Genomic DNA, 19,279 nt, shown 5'->3' on the forward strand with positions numbered 1-19,279 from the left:
CTGATCTGTGAGTTTCGGACTCCTTCTGTTTGATGCTGCTTACCCAAAACGTGTTCCTGAAATGGCACCAAGAAGGTTTGGTTATATTATATTACTGGGCAGGGCATTTTCCTGTGGGTTAAGGGGGAAACAATGGCATTCACAGACAGTAGGAGGAGGAAGCTCTTGGTCTGAACTGTGACTCTCAGAGAGGCCTAGCTGTGAATGCTTCTGGTTTCCTTTAGGGTGATTTAAAATCATTGTTAAATGAGAAACCAAATGCTTGTGTTACAAACTCCAGAAGTATCATTCCAAGCGCACATGGTAAGCTGTCAAATGGCTCATTTGTGTAGCGTGGACTTCAGTCACATGGATTCCGGCATCACAAAAAAACAAAAAAAGTCTCTTTTATGTTTTAGATTTTATGTAATGTTTGTAATTTTCAGTAAATAAATTAACTCCTGCACAGGCAACTGACAAAGTTGTTAAATAAGGAGGCCAGTGGTTGGTCCCATTTTGGACATACTATTAAAACTAAGACTGGCCTTTGTTAAGGGACTCTACCGCCTCCATTACACTGAAAGGTGATCAAGCCCAGAAACAGGAACTTCATCTGGAATTTTTCTATTGTCATCCTTACTATCGTTGTTATTTAAGTGTTTCAAACTTCAGATATATCACTCTCTTCATGATAAATAGTTCTGATTTCCTTTGTTTCAAGACAAACATGAAGTGTTCGCTTGATAACCCTACACTGTCTGTATTTGTATAAAGATTCTGCACATCTTCAATGGTCATGTCCCTGGGGCCTGTGCTTTATAATGTGAGTGGAGGGAGCCTGCCATTGCAATTGCGCTTCATTTAGTTACATTCAGTTACCTGTACACACTCGCTGTACAAATATAAATATGTTCCTGTACATATGATCTCTATTTCAACATCCTATTTTGTGAGTTGTGACAAAGCTATCCACACAATGTATCAATGGTCCGGAAGTGAAAGCATACAGCTAAAGATCTTCGTATTTCACAGCGATTTTCACAACAAAAATAGCAACCAATTCGATGAAATGTATATGAACGCCACAACCATAGTTTGTACCATATAATATATATGCATTGTAATGCTCAACTGTAGTCCAGTGTCATCGTTGTGCTAAACATGTGTTAAGTATGTGTTACGCATTTCTTGTGATATTTTGCAGCACTTTTGAGTTCAGTCGGAGTTGACACGGCACGGAAAGGTAAACCTGCCTTCGAATCTTAAAAAGTCCTCGTCAGGCGCCTCCTCAGAATAAGGTATCAGCTACTCTCATTTAACAGACCCATTGGGATAATGCCAGGATTTTTACCTGAGTTAAGAATCATTATCAAAAATGTCCGACGCTGACAAAAATTTGAATTCACCATGCTTTACATTGAATTCAATGACTTTAGTTTATTCCTTCTAAGCTAAATTTCTCATGTGAATCTGTGCTAGGCTCTAAACTACTGTTCACCGTGTTACTTGCACTAGACACACTAGGCTATTATATTTGGGTGGACTGGGAATCTATGAAGGGGAGGGGGTGCTTTGTTCACCTTGCAGTGCTTTTTCTTTTTCCTTTTTTGTACAGCGCTGCAGCATGTCAAGTAGCATTGGCTACTTGTGGTTCCCCATGATGCACTGCTGAACCACAGACAAACGCTGATAAACGCTGATAAATGCTACATCGGTTGTCCTGCACAGAAGCCCGCCTGTCTTTACTGTCACTGCGATCCCTTCTTCCCGAGCGAATTAGAAAGCACCGCTCGAAATGCAGCGACTCCACAAGGTCACGGTTCTCAGGAACGGATCTAACGCAGCGCTAGAACACGGTAGGTTGGATTAGTCTAACGCTCAGGCGCTAGGCAGGGGCACTCAAAGGAGGACAGCAGCCTTCTTGGTTATATCTCTGGAGTTTACGATCACCTCAACATGTAGCCCTATGCTCAGTTCAAAGGGGGATCAGATAGAAGCACTTCAACTGGGGCGAGATCGAAAGAATTCTCACGAGGAAGACTTCATGTAGAAAATGAAAAATGATGCTGGTCTCAGCTGGGGGTTTGCTTACACAAGGTGTCTCCTTATATGCCATAACTATTACTTCTAGTTGCATTTTTTCACGCACCTCAATATGCATGTGATTTTGTATCTTTAGTGCTGCTGGCCGAAAAGTATCATGACTTTGCACTTCACTGTACTTCTTCATGCACCAGAGCACATGAGCTAGGCACAGAGAGATCTGGGGTAAATGTAATTTTCACAGAGTGCAGAGCAGGTGAGTATTATGTCAGAGCATCTTCCGCGAGCATAGCGCACGCTCTGCTGGACCACCACGCAACTGTGAGTTAACATCGTGCTAAACGGGCACAGCTAGCGTGCTACAAGATACAGTTCTCCAAATACTGTCGCAAAGAAAATGACCGAAAGTATGACGGAGAGGGACATGAAGGAGAGTATGGAGAGTGTGTTGCCACAGACAAACATTTAAAAATAGATATATATATATAATTTTTTTTTTGTTAAGTTAGCTCATGGTTCAAAGACAATGAAGGAGAGCCTCCAAGCAAGGAATTTTTTTCATGAGTCAGAGTGCTACTAGAGCAAGGCGCACAGACTATGACACATGAAACGCAGAGCGGTGTAATTTTAAAAGGTTCAGATGAGTGAAATTCATGTTCGCTCAACTCCAAACACATGCCCTGTTACACGCTACGTTATCAACGAGCTGTACTGGCATGCTAACACTGCATTCTAAGACATGTGCTTACTGAGTATCTTTAACAGCACACAGATACACACATGATATTGTGTAATTACTGTGAGTCAGCCTTGTGTAGTTTGACTAGAAGCTGCACTTTTTAAATTGGCTTCACCTTTCAATGTTGTTGTTATATATGGCCAGCCTGTATTCTGGTAAGGGTTGTGGCTTTTGTGAAGTTGGGATATGTAGGGAAACTGTGAGTTCTGGAGGAAGGTGTAGAGCCTCATTGTTAAGAAACCCCTTGCAAGTGGCAAAAAAAAGCGAAAATCTTAATTATGAAATCCCCACTAAGTGAGTCACACAGGGGTGCAAGAACATGGTACACCCTTCAAAATCAGTCAAATATGCAAACGTATCGTTTATGGGTATCAGAAATACATGTGATGTTTCAACTCTGCATGAAATTCATGTCGTTTGATGTGCATTTCCCTGGCAAAAAATGATTTAAGGACAATCTGAGCGGATAGTGGCGGATAAATGCGGGAAGGGTGGGGGCAGAGACGGAAACGCGCGGTGATCTCCGTACCGCGTGGGGTGAGAGTCGACAGCTACGGCGTCGGCGCGGATTGATTTTGGCGAAACAAAAAAAAAAAAAAAAAAATTGTAGAAAAAAACGAGTGCTTCCCTTCCCCTCCCCTCCCCTCCCTCGGGGCAGACATATGCTGGGCGGCGCTGGCGCTGTCGTTCCGTCTCCCTCCTGTCGTCCCCCTCTCTCGCGGAGCGGCGGGTCAGTGGCGGTCGTAGGCAGTGGTGGTGGCGGCTGGGCCGGCCCCTCGCGTAGCTGTGCTGTAGTAGTACGGAGACCCTGCAGGGGACACCAGAGCGAAGGCACCGTGAAGCACGAACGACAGGCCGTTCCTGCATTTAACTTTCAGTTATTAGTGAATGGTGAAATTTACTTAACAATAAACATTGAGTGATATTACCGTTTTGTCTAATAATTTTCATGCAAAAATGACTATAATAATAGTTACAACAAAGACAACAAAAACAATAACAGCAACAACAATAATGATAATAATAATTTTCTGTGTTATTATTATTATTATTATTATTATTATTATTATTATTATTATTTTCTGCTTGGGACATTCCATTCATTGTTCAGTCATTCTTTATAGATTATCAAAAATTATCAAAGGAAAATTTTTACACCAATTAATTACATCGTAATGCATTACAGTAGCTGAGGGGGGGAACAGCATGTAAATCTGAAATGAACCTGATTTTAAAGAGCAGCATTTAAGACAGGGATAAAGAACAAGCACATTTAACTACACATCATTATGAGAATTAGTGCAAAAATATTTACAGTTGGATACAGTTCATATTTCGTAATAAAAAATGCCCATGGTAGTTTCTGTATAAAGACATGCATTTTATGTAACACTAAGCAATGCCTTTCACAAAAACCGGGGTGTTTCATTTTCTACATGTCTGATTATCTAACATTATGGACCACTGTAAAACTGGCCATTTTGATGTGATGACTCCCCCTTCACAATCGATCCATTTAAACTTAAAGCATTAAATGTACCAAATTTTCAGTGGGAGCAATGGCCTTATCTCTCGCTCCTGCTGCCACAATTACTCTTACAGGAGAGCTCAGAAAAACAAGTCTGGTGCTGACTGGAGGGAAGTATTCAGGGGAAGAGCTAGGAAGAGAGGGGTCATAGAAGGAAGGGGACAGGGGAGGGGCCAGTTAAATCTAAATGACTGAATCCCAGGTGTCAGGGGCTAATGGGCTCCACTATGAAAAGGGGGAGATTCATTACTCTTTCAGAACTGAGTCAAATCAGCACATACACAATTTATTTCTCTCAGTCACAGCCTCTCAGATGCTTCCACATGAAAGGCATATAACTGAAATGTAAATATGTTGAAACTTTATGTGAAGTGTAAAACATCTGTACAATGCAGCCATGGACATAGCATTGCATACTTTTAAAAAATCCATCATCAATCGCGGAGCCCCATTAATGATGATTGACAGCACATTTTATTGCTCTTGGTCAGCTGTCACAAAGCCTATTATCTCCTTATGACTACTTTCTGAAGTAGTAATGTTAAGCTCACAAAGCATTATGCATGCTTTATTACAGCCTTATGAGAGAAAAGGAGAGATAGAGAGAAAGAGAGTGTGAGACAGAGAGAGATACAGAGACTGAGAGAGAGAGCGAGAGAGAGAGAGAGATAGAGAGAGAGACTCCATTGAATACTCAAATACTGCTCTGCTGTTGCCAGACTGTCAACTAAAATTAAAAGGCTCTCATGCTTGGCCCAGTCACCATGGGAAAATATCATTCTCTGTGAAAAAAAGGAATGAATCTTGATCACCGTGTTCACTTAAAGCACTGATGAGCTGATATGATGAAAGGCCCTTAAGCATCACATTGGCCGGCTGGTGAATCATTTTTCTTCATTAGAGTGAGAGCACACAGGGGGGAGAGGGAGAGAGGGAGGGAGAGAGGGAGGGAGGGAGGGAGTGGAGAGAGGAGGGAGGGAAAGGAAAGCAAATTCATGTGCACATGCTCAATAACTATCGGGGGCCAAGATGCGGAGGGCAGCCGCGTAACGCGGAGTAGACTGCTGATTAATGGGGCCAGATCGGCTCGTGAAAATAAGAGTCCCCTCCGTGACCCCTGTCCGCCCTCCTCCCGGGGAACCTGCGGACAGCTTTGAGAGCGAGGGATGGGGACGCCCGGGGAGGAGATTGAGGAGAAAGACGGGAGCGAAAGAGTGGAAGCCCTCTGAGGAAGACGGGATTGGAAGAGGAACACGGAAGAGGAGAGAAAAAAGGAGGGAGTGAGAAAAGTCGAGAGGGGGGCGTGGATGAGGAAGGCGAGGGAAGCTGTCCTTTGGTTTCGTCACAGAGACGGGGCAAGGCCCCGGTTCAACTGCCCAGGCTTCCGAAACCGAGACGCGAGAGGGAACCCGAATCTGGGTGACGGCCCCGAGACTCCGCCACCCGACGTGGCGACCCGGACCTCACTGAGACCTGTCACGACGGCACGCGTCACGACGAACCGAGGCACGTCTCGGTGGTCCCTGCGGACACGCTCTCCTCTCGTCTGGCTTAACCTGCCCCCCGAGGCTTCATTCCATCCTGTCACTACCACCCGTTAGACTGAACCCCCGGCCACTTCCCGCCCTAACCCTCGCTCTCTCGAAGGCCTCACAAAGCTCATGTGCCCCTGACTGGAGGTGATCTTTGTAAACTCTGAACTGAGTGTTGCTGCTACACTCTTTCGCCTTCCACCGAAAACTACCTCCCTGTCATTTTGGAAAAAAAAGAGATGAATTTGATTACAGTCTGAAAAATTCCAAACTTTGACTCACCCAGAACTTCAACCTCAAACGACAAACACATTTGCATTCTCTCAACAACAGCACCAAAGTCCCCTTCTCTCTTGTCTCTTCCTGTATAAATTTCTGAAACAATACTACAAACAGTACCTTGGTTTTTGAACAAACTCCTTTCACGAACAAACTCAGATGGGACTGAACCCTACAGGTGGCGCTGGGTTGAGTTGGTGCGTGTTTCTATTTTGAGATATCGAGTTGGTCAAGGTTCTGCTTTGCTTTGACAGACCATGTCGGTCCTGGAGGAGTCGAGCAGCATCGAACTCCCTTTCAGACTGTTCCCAATTTGCACCTGAAGCTCCAGGTGAGTTCTATCACCTTAACGGCTTCTTTTGATCAATAGCAAATTCTTAACTGGAGCAGAACAAACCCGGTGACCCTCCCCCCCCCCCGGCTCTGGGCGGGCGGGGCAGTGATGACCCAAGGTGTGTCCCGCTCCCTTCAGGCAGGTTAAACGTACCTTGCATCTGGCCCGACTGGCTGGCAAAAAGCCCCGAGGTGCATCCAATCTCGGTGCCCAGGCGTGAACCATAGTCCTGCTGGAACACTGAGGGGAGCAAAACACACTCAGTGGGTCGGCACCACACGGGTCAGAGAGAGCTTCATCATCACGTGACGCCCCAAAAAACCTCATACCCACCAAGGGCTGTCGTGCTGTGGACTGAAACCCTCATCTAAACAGCCCATGGTGCCTTATGGGTCTTTACATCCTACGTCAGAGGTGGGCAAGAAGGGCCATATCTGTTTCTGGATTTCATACCAACTTCTGGTCTTAATAATGTGACTAGCCCTAACATTTACGTCTATCTAACATTTCATAAGCACGTGAATGACAGTCGAAAACTGTTCTTGTGTTCCTATATGAATGAGTTTTACTGTGATCTAATCTACAAGTGAACCAGTCTAGATGTATACAGCCAATTATAATATGTGGCCAAGGTAATTGGTTGGAAACAAAAACCTGCATATACACCAGTCTTCTTGGACCGGTATTGCCCGCCCCTGTCTTGCATACATGCCCCATTCACTGCTCTGTGTCTCTAGACATTGATCTATACCGGACTCTGTTCGTTCCAACCCTAAATACAGCTCCAATACAAGCATTTACAGGCATTGTATTACAAAGACAAAACAGGATGATGGGGAAATTAAAAGCACGTACAGGTAATAAGTTCTGAAGAAATTATAACTTTAAAATCCAACATGTTAAGGCTAGTTATGTCAGACTAAAACTTGCCTAAACTTGTCCACCGAAAAAACGGCTGGAGCGGGTACAGGTTGTTTATTTTAGTCCAGCACTAGACCCCTGATTCTACTTATTGATGTCTGTATTGAAGACCATGGTTAGTTAATAAGTTGAATTTCAAAGAGAATTCTCTAAAATTTCTAAATTTAGCTAACGTGGTTTTCACAATTCTAAATTCAGCTGTGATCCCTTGAAAAGACCAAGCAAACACTTCATCTGGCTAGCTTCCATAAGCAACACAAACACTCTTATGCGACACTTGCACATTTGGAATGTCCAACCAAACACTTTCTACGGATTTCATTTCCTGAGATTCTGGCTGGCATTTAAACATGGCATAGTAGACCGCATACACAGATACAACTCATAACTGTACATATGTTCAGCCATGCACAAATATGTCCCTACATAAAAGGTCACGCAGGATATCTAAAAGGTTATCCTGAATAACATTACGACATACTCTGAACTATAATTCCGTTACAGAGCTCCATCTTGGCATTGTCTACTTTTGCAATGACACAATCAGGAACCAGCTTTTCTTCACGAAGACACATTTACCATCCAAGTGACCCTGTCATAAACATACAACCCTGTGCCAAGTTACAACGCCACACCTGTTCTGACACCAGTTCTTCCCTTAATTTAAATGTGTCTAGTGTTGAAAAGAGGCACGGCTGCATTTCAGAAACTACTCTGACTGCAAACAAACAATTTATTGAAAACGAAGACCAGCATCTGAAGTGTTTTGGAAGGAAGTACAAAAAAGCAGGGAGCACGCGTTTGACGGCTGTAAGCCTACGGTTTCGCTCGCACCTGTGAGTACGGATCGTGCAAAGGGGGAACCTGGAGGAGGGGCTCCAACAGAGAGCTCCAGCTGAATGTAAGTCATTCTGGCATGAGCTTGGCACACAGAAGACGGAGAACGGAGGCAGACTCTGTATGGCACTCACACGAGCAATCATTAACAACAGAAGGCGACACTGCACTCCTAGCAAATACACTACCGAGGTGCAAAGTTTTGTGAGCGAAAATTATTGCTGGTTGCCTTTCCTGATTTGCTCTTAAAAATAAATCAAGTCTTACCAAAAAAAAGAACCTAACTGTTGGTCGGCAACCTGTATAAATGACTAAATATAGCACACCAGCGTACTACAAGTGTTTGGAGGGAGCAAAGAAATGCAGAGAGAAGAGCGGGAATAAAAACTAGTTTCATTGTAGAACAAACACTGTCGTTTCCCTTTTATTTTCCGAAATGGCAGAAATGGGAAAGAGAGGTCACAGATGTCTCTGGTGTTTTAATGGGCGTGGCTGTGGCAGGCTGAGCTGTACGGTTTTAACTTAGCAGCGCGGGCAGGGACACACAGCAAGTGTGGTGCACCATGAACGAAGACACCAAGAGGATTCTGGGAAGCTGGATCAAGCTTCACTTACCTAACAAGCCGGGGTTGGGAAATCTCCAGGATTCGTTGTACGTGGAATACTGCGGGTGGGAGTACGGGCTGCCAGAAAAGTCACTACCTGAAAGAGACAAAATGTGATGTCACTTTTAAAAATCTGTCTGAACAAGACTACATTTAATGGCACGTTAAAAAAAGCCTCTGCCTGAAAGAAACAACGTGTAATGCCATGTGAAATAAGTTGCCACATTTTTTTTTTCTTTTTTCTCGTTCTTTTTAGTTGAACAATTGAGGACTTATTTGAATATGTACAGTACATGTTATTCATTCCTCATTAATAATTTTGTAGCGTTTTCTTTTTTTGTTTTCTTCCAGCACTTCTTTCTGTCTCTCCCTTTCTCATCCTCCACTACAATTTCTTCACTCGCTTTTCCCAACTCTCCTTCTCACACACTCCCTCTCTTCCCCACATTCTTTCTCCCCGCTCCGCATCTGAATATCTCTTTCCATCTCTTTCTCTCTGCCTTTCATTCTTTCTCTCTTTTCTCTCCATTCCTTCTCCCTTCTTTCTCTCATCATCCACCCCCCCCCTCCTTTCCAGCCCTCTCTCTCTCTCTTGGGATCTCTTTCCCTCTGCTGACAGTCTGGGCCCCTGGTCCTCTCCCTCTCTCCCCCTGTCTGTTCTGCCTGAGTGCTCCCGCGAACCCACTGTGTCAACCCCCTGCAGCAGCGGAGAGGGGGACAGAGGGAGGGAGGGAGAGACGGAGCGAGCGCGAGAGAAGAAAAGAGCGAGATGGGCAGAGGGACACGCCGGAGACGTCCCCGGCCGCCTGTTTCAGCCTCACTTACACACACCATTTAACCAAACAGAGAAATAACGACTGAGAAACGTTCCATTCATTCTGAAACCCCACGCAGTCTTTTCCACATCATCCGTTTGTCATTACTCATGGGTCAATATGGGAAAGAGAGCGAACACATACAGAACAGCAGAGAGGGAATGAGAGCTATTAGACTCTCCCTGTTTTGTGGAAAACCAGCAAAGTTGTTCCGGCAAAGTTGTGCAACCTTTCTCTGGGACAGAACAGGACCACATCCAGAAATTCAGACCCATCGCTGTTTGGTTACAGCTCTAAAAATCCTGTTAAGAGAGGGCCTAAAGACACACGCCCGCCTGCACACACACACACACACACACACATGCATGCATGCACACGTTCATCTTTAAGTTCTTTCTTTTCAAACCTGCTGTACCGCCACGTTCCCCCCTCCCACTTCAACAACCGCAGCTCGTAGTTGTGACAAGCATGCAATATGGCAGGATTTAGAAAAACGAGCAAGTGACATGCCATACTTAAGCTTCTTCTTCATAGGCAAGGTAATTAGTACAAGAGCTGCTCCATATTACACATGGTGAATAAGTTCAGCTCAGTTCTGTTCCGCTATGCCTTATTTGTCTCTTGCAAATAATGCAGGAACATAAGCTGCTGCCAAACCCGCCAAATAAATAAATAAATAAATAAATAAATAACATTGTTTTAATATCCAAAAACGCTTAATTGCACTATTTAGCCAAACAGACGGACACAAAATCTAAACTCGCAAAACCACAGAATAAAAGGTGCTAGTAGTTCAGGGGGGACATGAAACTGTGCATAATATGATACATAAAATGAACAACCAGACGAATCATGAAGGTGATCTTCCAAAAGCATTCCAAAGGTGGTAAACGCAGGAGCGCAGATCGCTGGGGTAATTATATCTTTCAGTCTTTGTCTGGTGAGATGAGAGGTGGTGTACAGCCTGAGACAGTTAATATTCTCTCGCTTGTCACCTGAAAGTGGCGGTTTCAGCGCTACCGCGGCGACAGTATGTCAGGTTGTTTGGAAGACGAGCGTGAGCGCCAGGCGAAAGACTTAGAAGCGAGGAGGGCACACACCGTGCTACGGCCGCGTCAAGGTCACATTTGCTTGTCAAACCGAAGGCGGAACCACCGCCGGCTCCCATGGCACACGCAACGACATCGTTTTGTTATTCTCTTTTGAGTGAAGCTGCAATGCCGTCACTTAAGGTGACACTCTAGAGTATCAGTTTTAAGGGGATGACGATGAAGGACTGCTTTTAAAACTGAAAACATCTTGACACAGACTTCAGCATACAGTAAAAAAAAAAAGATAAGCACAATTAGCAAGAATCCTGCATATATCAGAATATGCCTATTTAGCATGCACGCTGCGAGCTGGCGTACTGTATTCTTAAAAAAACAAACAAAAAAAACGTATATTTTCCGAGTGCAGATTTCCAAAATAACAATAAAAGTGCACGAACACTACATAATACAACAATTTCACAACAAAGATATTGTTCATGCGGTGCCATGCAGGCATAAGGAAAGAAGAAACCCCGAAAACAAGTAATGGCAGCGGCTTTGACTGTCATATTCATAAATGCGGAGGATCCTGCAGCTTGCTGAAAGTCCGCAGAGCGACGGGACTCCGCCACGCATGTCCATTTACGCGCCACAACGGTGACTGATCTTGGCTGCATTAACGAGCAGATTATGGTAATTTTTGTTATTGTCAAGTTTTTTTCTTTCCTTTTTTTCCCCACGGCTTCCTTAGGCAATATGTTTTCGTTTCATGTAGAACGCTGCATCGGTGTGTGCACGTTCGTGCGGTTTATGCGCATGCATGCGTTCCTTTGCCCTTATTATATTATCATTGTTTATCACAGTAACAATCATCATTTCATAGAAGTCATAACTTCATAATTCGTAACCTAGTAACTGTTTCGCGACGCTCTTGATGTACCGAGTAGGCTGCGCTAGCCTCACAAGACAGTTGATATTTCTCTCCACCTTCTCCTTGGAGCTCGATTAACCTCTGCCCCTACCGCCCGCCGCTCCAGACACCGTCCTCAAGACACTTGTGCCTGTAAATACCCTCTCCTGTCGCTGTCAGTTACTGATGTTCACATGCAGTCTTTCCAGCAGTTGGTTTGTGAAAAACGAGTTGTCCTTTGGCACTGAGTAACCCAATAACTGTTTCTACTGACTAGTATTTATTTATTTATTAGGTGGGAAATTATGAATCACAAAACACATTTTAGTTGTCTGTGAGAAATGCAGTTCCACTTTATACTCATATTTGATGATAACACAACGATGACAGTAGATGTGCATGCACAGTCCAGGTTGTTATGTTAGAGTTGTAATAACACTGTTAAGAGTTTAATCAACACTGGACATTTTACCGTGTGGATTTCTATATAGTTTTACGGGTGTCTGTCCCCCTTCCATGTTCAATAATGAGCAGGCAATTTCCCTCTTCAGTTCCTTCATGCTGTCAGAACAGAAATTTCAGCACTGTAGTATATAGTCTATTTGAATTTTGTCAAAGCCATAGGCTAGTACCTCATTTATTCCTGAAATTCACAAAAATAATTAAATAAATAAAAAAAAGTTTGCTAGACTTCATTTCAATATTCTTAAATTACTGTAAATGATTACATACTACACTTATGTTGTTTTTAAAATTTATTATTATTATTATTATTATTATTGTTATTATTATTATTATCACAAATAAAAACTACAAGTAGTGAGACTGGTCATATTTCATTCAATTAACTCATTCAGACAATACAACCATCGCTACAGGGGAATATTTGGTCTACCTACTTGCTATTAATACTGTATATGATCTTTACATTTTTACATAGGGGAATAATTGAAAGTTTTTAGATCTACACTCGACAGCTCTTAGTTGTATCACGTCTGTACTTGTCAAATCAGAAAACTAGAAGCCATGATGTGGATCAAAAACAATGCTTTTTAAAAAACCGCTATTAATATTTTACGAATTGTTGACCTCCGTCAATAATTTAAATTATCTGACAGGTAAGCTTTTCAATCTTTCAATGACTCAAAATAATAGAAAAAATGTGGATACTGTTTAAGTGATGCATTGAAGTGTTATAAGTGAATGGGTGCAAATACTGTTGGAACAGAAGCTGTGATATGCTGTTATAGCGTATGACTATTCGTACCACGTTAACATTGTACATAAAGCAAAACAGCACAATAACAATAAGGCAGATTAAAACGGTTTCGAACACTCATTGAATTATTAACAAAGTACAAAGCATTAACAAACTGTTAAAAGTCAACTGAATTTACTAAGAGACTGAGGGCACCATATAAACTTCTGTGCAAAGAGCATCCATCTGCTCTATGATGTATTTGTGATGCCACATTTTGTGACTCAAGCCATAATATTCTGTGACATATTTATGATGTCACAATGTTGTCACACAATATCTTTGTGATATCACAGATGTTACAACAGGTAAAACAATCACTCAGCAAGCTTGTAGTCTACAAAAAAAAACTGAACAGTTCGTTTGTTTTAAAGATTTGAACGACCTCTTTGTTTTGTGAGTTTTGTGTTCATATACAGTACTTGTGTGTGGTCAGGTTTTAAGCTCAAAACAAGCCTGGTCATAAAGTCATAGGTCTCATGACCCCCATTATCTGGTGTTTGTATCATCTAAATTAAAAGAGAAAGAGAAGAGAGAGAGAGAGGATAGAGAGGGAGAGAGAGGGAGAAAGCGAGCAAGCACAAGATGGAGTGGGAGAGAATGAATGAATTAGTCAGGGGTCAGTGGTGATTTTCATTTAAAACAAATTACTGATGTTGAGAAGGGACAGCTGGGCTGCTGTAGCCTGGACTCTAATGACTCTGTATCCCCTGCACCACCGTGCTGACTGCCTCTTCCCCTTCACTGCCACCCCCACCCGTCCCACCCCTAAAAGCCCTCCCCCTTCTCCCTACGCATCCCTGCCACCCCCCTTCCCCCCACCTTCCCAAAACCGCACAGTCCCTGGGGAGCGCTGTCATCCTGGCAGACGTGGAGAGAGGAAGAGGCAGAGACAAGCATCCCCCCCCCCCCCCAACTCTAAAAACCCCTCCTCTCATGGGATATCCGCAGAGAAACAGGGGGGTAAAGTGTCCATTGTCAGAGCGGCCACTGACACAGGAAAGGCAACAGTTATTTAAATGACCCAGTGGTAGTAGAACACAGCCCGATTTGAATTCACTCGCTGGCCCTTTAAACAACACGGCAGTTCCGTGCACCACCATCTCCCTGTGTACCCTCACACAGTATGGTTTTGTTACTGTAATGAGTATTGCACTTTACAACGCCTCAAGTCTGCATCCTCCAAAATAAAACATTCTTACTTCTATGTATTGAAGGGATGTACCAGACCAGATTCAAACTGAATAATTGATTCAGGGGAGCTTTTGGTGGTTTGGTAGATGAGTTTTGGAAGTGGGTAAATCAAAATGTGGAACCAATGCACCAGCGAGATATAAATAAAACTCTAAAGATCCACTTTGTTCTTAAATCTGATAAACAGATGTAAGCAAATGCAATTTATTCTTTATTTAAATTTTAAAGAGTACCAAAATGTAGGCGTCTTTCAAAAAAGTAGTTCCTTAAACATCTCACATTCTCATTAAAGACAAAGCCGTGCTCATATGTTTAATATAACCCCACTGTGCCCTTTCTGTTGCACGTACTTTTTCATACTGTATACAGCTTCTCCAAGTAACCAACCAGGATACTTCTACCAGTCGGTGGTTCATATGAACTAATAGAAAAATATCACTGAAATGTAATAATAAATGAATACATTTATTATTGGATATGTGCAGAATATCTGAATGGCAGTTGCCTCTTATCTGCACTTTAATCTTTATGGGTTACTCTGTAGGTGTACAGATGGGAACGGCCAAAAAGCCAAATCAACAAGGAGAAATTCTAGACGCCAGGAACAACATGCACTCACATCTATTGCAACAAATGTTGTTTTCATAGAGGCAGACAGTAATGATAAAGTCACATCACACGCTCAGAAAAAAAGATATGGAAAAGTGGCTAAAAAGGTACAAATCCTTGTCACTGGGATGGTACCCAATAGGTACATAACATTTTACCCCTAGCCAGCAATACATAATTAGTTTGAACCTTTTTTGCTTGTAAAAGGTACTTATAAGTACCCAATTGTTCTTTCAGGGTACATTTGGGAAATAGTTCCCTTTATTTCTGAGAATACATTTTGTGAATTCTGAGGGAGGAAACACATATTTCTTTATTTTCTTACTGTCCTGACACCATTTGGTCTCAGATATGTTAGCAGCCATTTATTGTTTATAAAGGACATGTTTAGACTACTTTGAAAATAAAGTGCTATACCAGACCTGTGGATTTTATCAAGACTCCATTTTGTATCCCCTTTAAATGCCTAAATAACGTACCCATATTAATATGGTTTTGTAGAATAAGAACTAGTCCTCTGTGCCTGACACAGTTCTCTCTCAGGGGGTCATATAAGCACCAACTCACCCGGTACCATGCCAGTCAGCGCAGGGGTGGAGTAGCTGCCCTGTCCAGCAGGGGGCACATGCGGAGGATACCCTGGCAGCGTGGTGCTCGCTAAGTCACGACCTGCAGAGAGGAGCCACATGCAATGTCACATGCCTGTCATTCAATTTCACAATAAATCAACCAATCAACGGGCAGAAATCAAGCTGCCCACAAGTCAATCAAAATCAAAGGGACATTTTATGTGCCTGACCTCCCACAGAAACTACAGAGGCATAAACCCAAGCCTGGAATACATAGAAAAGTTAGCTACAAACTACAAACTGCAGGAATTGGACAAATAAAATGTAGCACTCAGTATCCCAAGAGGTTTTTTTTTTAAAATACAAAATTCATAAGAGTAAAAAAAAAAAAAAAAAAATCAAATAAATTAGACATTTCACAAAGCTAATTAAAAGTGGTTCCTCGCTCTCGGATTTTGTGATAGAAGCGGGAAAGGTTCGCATCTCTGGAGAGATTAAAGAAAAGGAAAGGGGGGAAAACAGTTCCTCTAAGACCTTTATCATCGAGTGACACTAAAACCTTTTAAATTAGCCCGATTCATCCTGCTAACGGGTGGGAGAGGCCACAACGGGATTCCGCGGCGTGTCGGTACAGGGAGAGGAGCTGGGGGGTGGGGGAGGTGAGGGTGGTGGTGGGGGGGGGTTGGGTTAGGGAGGGCCGGCATGACAGGAGCGGAGGGGAGAAGGAGGCTAAAGCTTCAGCTCGGCTGTCGGACACCATGTGGGTCCCTGCCACTGCCCTCAGCTGTCTCCCCTCTCTTCTCTAATTAGAGGTTGATAAAACACCGGTAGCACGCTCTGGTCTGTAATGACTGTGTTAGCAAGGGTGCTACGGAGGGGTACTGGGGGGGGGGGGGGGGGATCGCGTTCCAGAGGAAATGTGTGTGTGCATGGTTGGGGTGGGGGAATGGGGGGGGGGGGGGGGGCGCAGGTTAGAACGGCTATGACAAATGTCATAGTGCCACAGGTGTGGATGTGAGTGTGCGTGCGTGCGTGTGTGTGTGCGTGTGTGTGTGTGCGTGTGTGTGTGTGTGGGCCAAGGGGCCATCAGTTACTCGCAGCCAGGGGGTGATTTGAGGTCGGAGGGGTCGTGCCACACATTCCTGGGATTTGACATGCCGGTGTTTGTCTTGGTGGTGGATGGGAGCGAAAAAGGCCCCCGTTTAAAGCTTATCTGCCCTGTGTTTCAATGAAGGGGGGGGGGGGGTGGAGAGTGGTGCGCTGGGGGCCATGTGAACCTGCTGCTATATATATATCGCCACCTCATTGCAAGTCCTCTCGTCTCATCCACTTTATCAGAATTCCCCTCTCCTCTCCTCTCATTCCCATTCCCCTTTTCCTTATCATTCTCACTATACCGTTTCTGCCTTCAATCCTCTGCTGCATCTCTCTCTCTCTCTCTCACTCTCTGTCTCTCTCTCTTTCTCTCTCTCTCCTCTCTCCCCCCTCCCCAAGTTTCTAGTTGCCTGTCAGCTCCTGCGTGGATTTATAACTGCATTAGACTACATGACAGTGTGTCAGGATAAATCATTTCCTTTTCTTTACATACCGCGGACAATAAAAGCGGCGGAGACTGAGAGCCATTCATCATCATAAACGACCGGGGACGCGGGCCTCATCAATTCCACTCACCCCTCTTCATTTAGTGGAGGGGAGCTGTTTGAGCCCAAACGAGCCAGGGTGGGGGGAGCGGGGGGTGGTTGGGGGGGGGTTGCGAGCTGTGAATGTGGCTACCGGAGTAACAGTGCGGGCTGGAAGACGCGGTTTATAAATCTGGACGGTCGGGGGAATCGCTCGCGACGGTTTCAAATCGGCGTCCAGAGTTTTTTTACGGCACTGAATTTTTACAGAAGCGTTTTTTGCCTGGCGTTTAGAGATGGTTCCAGAATGTGAGTTTTGAGTGACGTGGGTACATTTTTTTTTTTTGTTGTCAGCGTTCAGACATTTCTTTCTACGGATGAAAACAGTTTATCACTTCTTCCAAGTCATGGTAAATAATAAGGCTCACCTAGAGCCCATCCCCAGAGCTGACTGCATGTCTTATTCAATGGTTTGTGAAGCAAAATGGACAAATTTAAATACATTTCTAATGTAATGTGGATACATTTTCACTGGACATAAAAAAATGCGTTAATATATTAAATTGTGGATTGATCTGATATGCTAATTTTGTTCTGCCTCTAAATTAAATTATAACTGGAACAGATTAAGAAAAATAATTGATTAATGTCCCTCTTAGTGCCTGGAAAGTATCACCAAAATTGTTTTGCTAACACTTTCTATGAAAGGTCCTTCATCAAAGCTATATAACTCTTTCCTAAGCATTACATAGGCATGTATAAATGTATGCTTCAATAATTTCAAATAAGCCTATGGCATTGCATGATAATGTCACAAGCTGCACCAGGGGTGCCGTAACATACCTTATGAATAGTTGAAGTTATTGACATAAGTAGTTATGAAGTATAACATTACTATTACATAGTGCTTATTAAGGAGCTATGCAGTGCTTATGAAGGTGTTATAGAGCTGCTGTGCAAGATAATTAAAATAGCAGGCGTTAGCTTTACTTTTTACGGTGAAGCGTGAGTATAAATTTTGTGCTAATTCTTTCTGGCTCCTCTGTTCCCTCTCCCTGTCGCCATGTTGGGCACTTTCCGCCTACATCTGACGCGCCGGGGAAGCATTAGCACAGGCTGCCTGATAATCCGTGGTGGGTCACTGGGCAGGGCAGCCCAGAGATGGGGAGAGCGAGAGAGAGAGAGAGAGAGAGAGAGAGAGACGGAGGGAGAGAGAGGGCGGTCTCCCAGGACTTCCTGAGCGAATGGGAGGGGTCAGACAGGACCAGCTCCTGAGGGGGTGTTCGGGGGGGTCGGGGAGGGGTGTGAGTGAGGGAGGGCGAGCAAGATGGATATATCCATTTCCTGGCCGTTTGCTACCGCTGTTGCTCGCGCCCTTGTCATGCTCTCAGTTTCTCACTCGGATCCCCTGGCTCGCCTACGCACGCGTGCGCACGAACCCACACACACACACACACACACACACACACACTGCTCAAATATTCAGCATCAGGGGGCTGTGCATGGGAATAGTTTTCACTGTTGTGATAACATAGTAAAACATTTTTACATTACTAAAACAAAGGGGGGAGGGGCAATAGCTGGACATTGTATGAAAGTCACTCAGGTCAAGATATTCGAAGAGGAGTACCAAAGGTAAGGAAGCGCATGCACCCATGTTCGTGTGTACATCCCAGACAAACTGTTAAGTGAGGATGAAAGTCACTAGAGGGCGCCGCTGAGCCAACATGGTGAAGTTAGAACTGTGTGACAGAAAGCAACACAGAAACAGACTGAGATAGAAATATAAAGATTAACAATGTACAGATTAAACCGCATAAAGAAATAAAATAAATTTAAAAAACAATAAAACCAAACCACTAAACTTTCTATTCGGTGAAAAAAGAAACTCTGTTTCTGAATTGAATTACACTTTGGTCAAAGTCTGACCAGCTACTGGTTCTGTTTCTGTAGCCTGACCGCAGAGGAAGGTCAGCACAAACTGATGCGTGGTCATAGCTGATGTGGGACAGGCAGAGAGAGGGACTATTAAAATTTGGTCTAAGAGTAACTTTTTTTAAGAAAAGGGCAGGCTAGCAACCTCCTTTTAAAATAAAATATTTAGATAGCCTTTAGAAATCCTACAGTTACTGGAGTGATATATCACTCTGAAAACTCTGATTGTAATGCAAGTTAGTATTTCAGATGAGTTTTGATTTCTCTGATTTATTTATCTTTGTATTTCTACAGTGATCAGAGATGTCACTGTAGCGATACAATCAGTGATATCAAAAATGAATGTGGACTACTTGTATCATTTTTAGCATTACTCTTCCCGGCTGGTCCCTCATAACAGTTTTCCCCGAACTACGTGCTGTGCTACTGTTATATGGCTTATTGACCCGTATGTATGCTAATGGTTGCGCTAACAGTTAACACTCATAGTTCCGGTGTCTCAGCTGTTCTCTGTCCTTGAGCTAGCGCTCGCAGATGGACTG

At 43.6% G+C, this 19,279-nt stretch overlaps 1 protein-coding gene across 6 annotated transcripts in view; it reads right to left on the reverse strand.

Moving 5' to 3' along the window:
* Nucleotides 1–1,660: 1,660 nt before the first annotated feature.
* Nucleotides 1,661–19,279, reverse strand: part of LOC135259708 (paired box protein Pax-5-like) — a 63,165-nt gene continuing 45,546 nt past the window's right edge. For 3 of the 6 annotated variants that reach the window (XM_064344344.1, XM_064344346.1, XM_064344345.1), the window contains exons 8-11: nt 15,182–15,283; nt 8,808–8,894; nt 6,588–6,674; nt 1,661–3,569 (exon numbers count right to left, since the gene is read on the reverse strand). In XM_064344344.1, the coding sequence (XP_064200414.1) occupies nt 3,493–3,569; nt 6,588–6,674; nt 8,808–8,894; nt 15,182–15,283 (353 nt within the window). In that variant the 3' untranslated portion in view covers nt 1,661–3,492. The remainder of the gene's footprint in view (nt 3,570–6,587; nt 6,675–8,807; nt 8,895–15,181; nt 15,284–19,279) is intronic. The other 3 variants (XM_064344347.1, XM_064344348.1, XR_010331358.1) reach the window with 2 other exon arrangements.

This window comes from Anguilla rostrata, chromosome 7 (genome assembly GCF_018555375.3).
Source record: "Anguilla rostrata isolate EN2019 chromosome 7, ASM1855537v3, whole genome shotgun sequence".
Taxonomy (NCBI): Eukaryota; Metazoa; Chordata; class Actinopteri; order Anguilliformes; family Anguillidae; genus Anguilla; species Anguilla rostrata.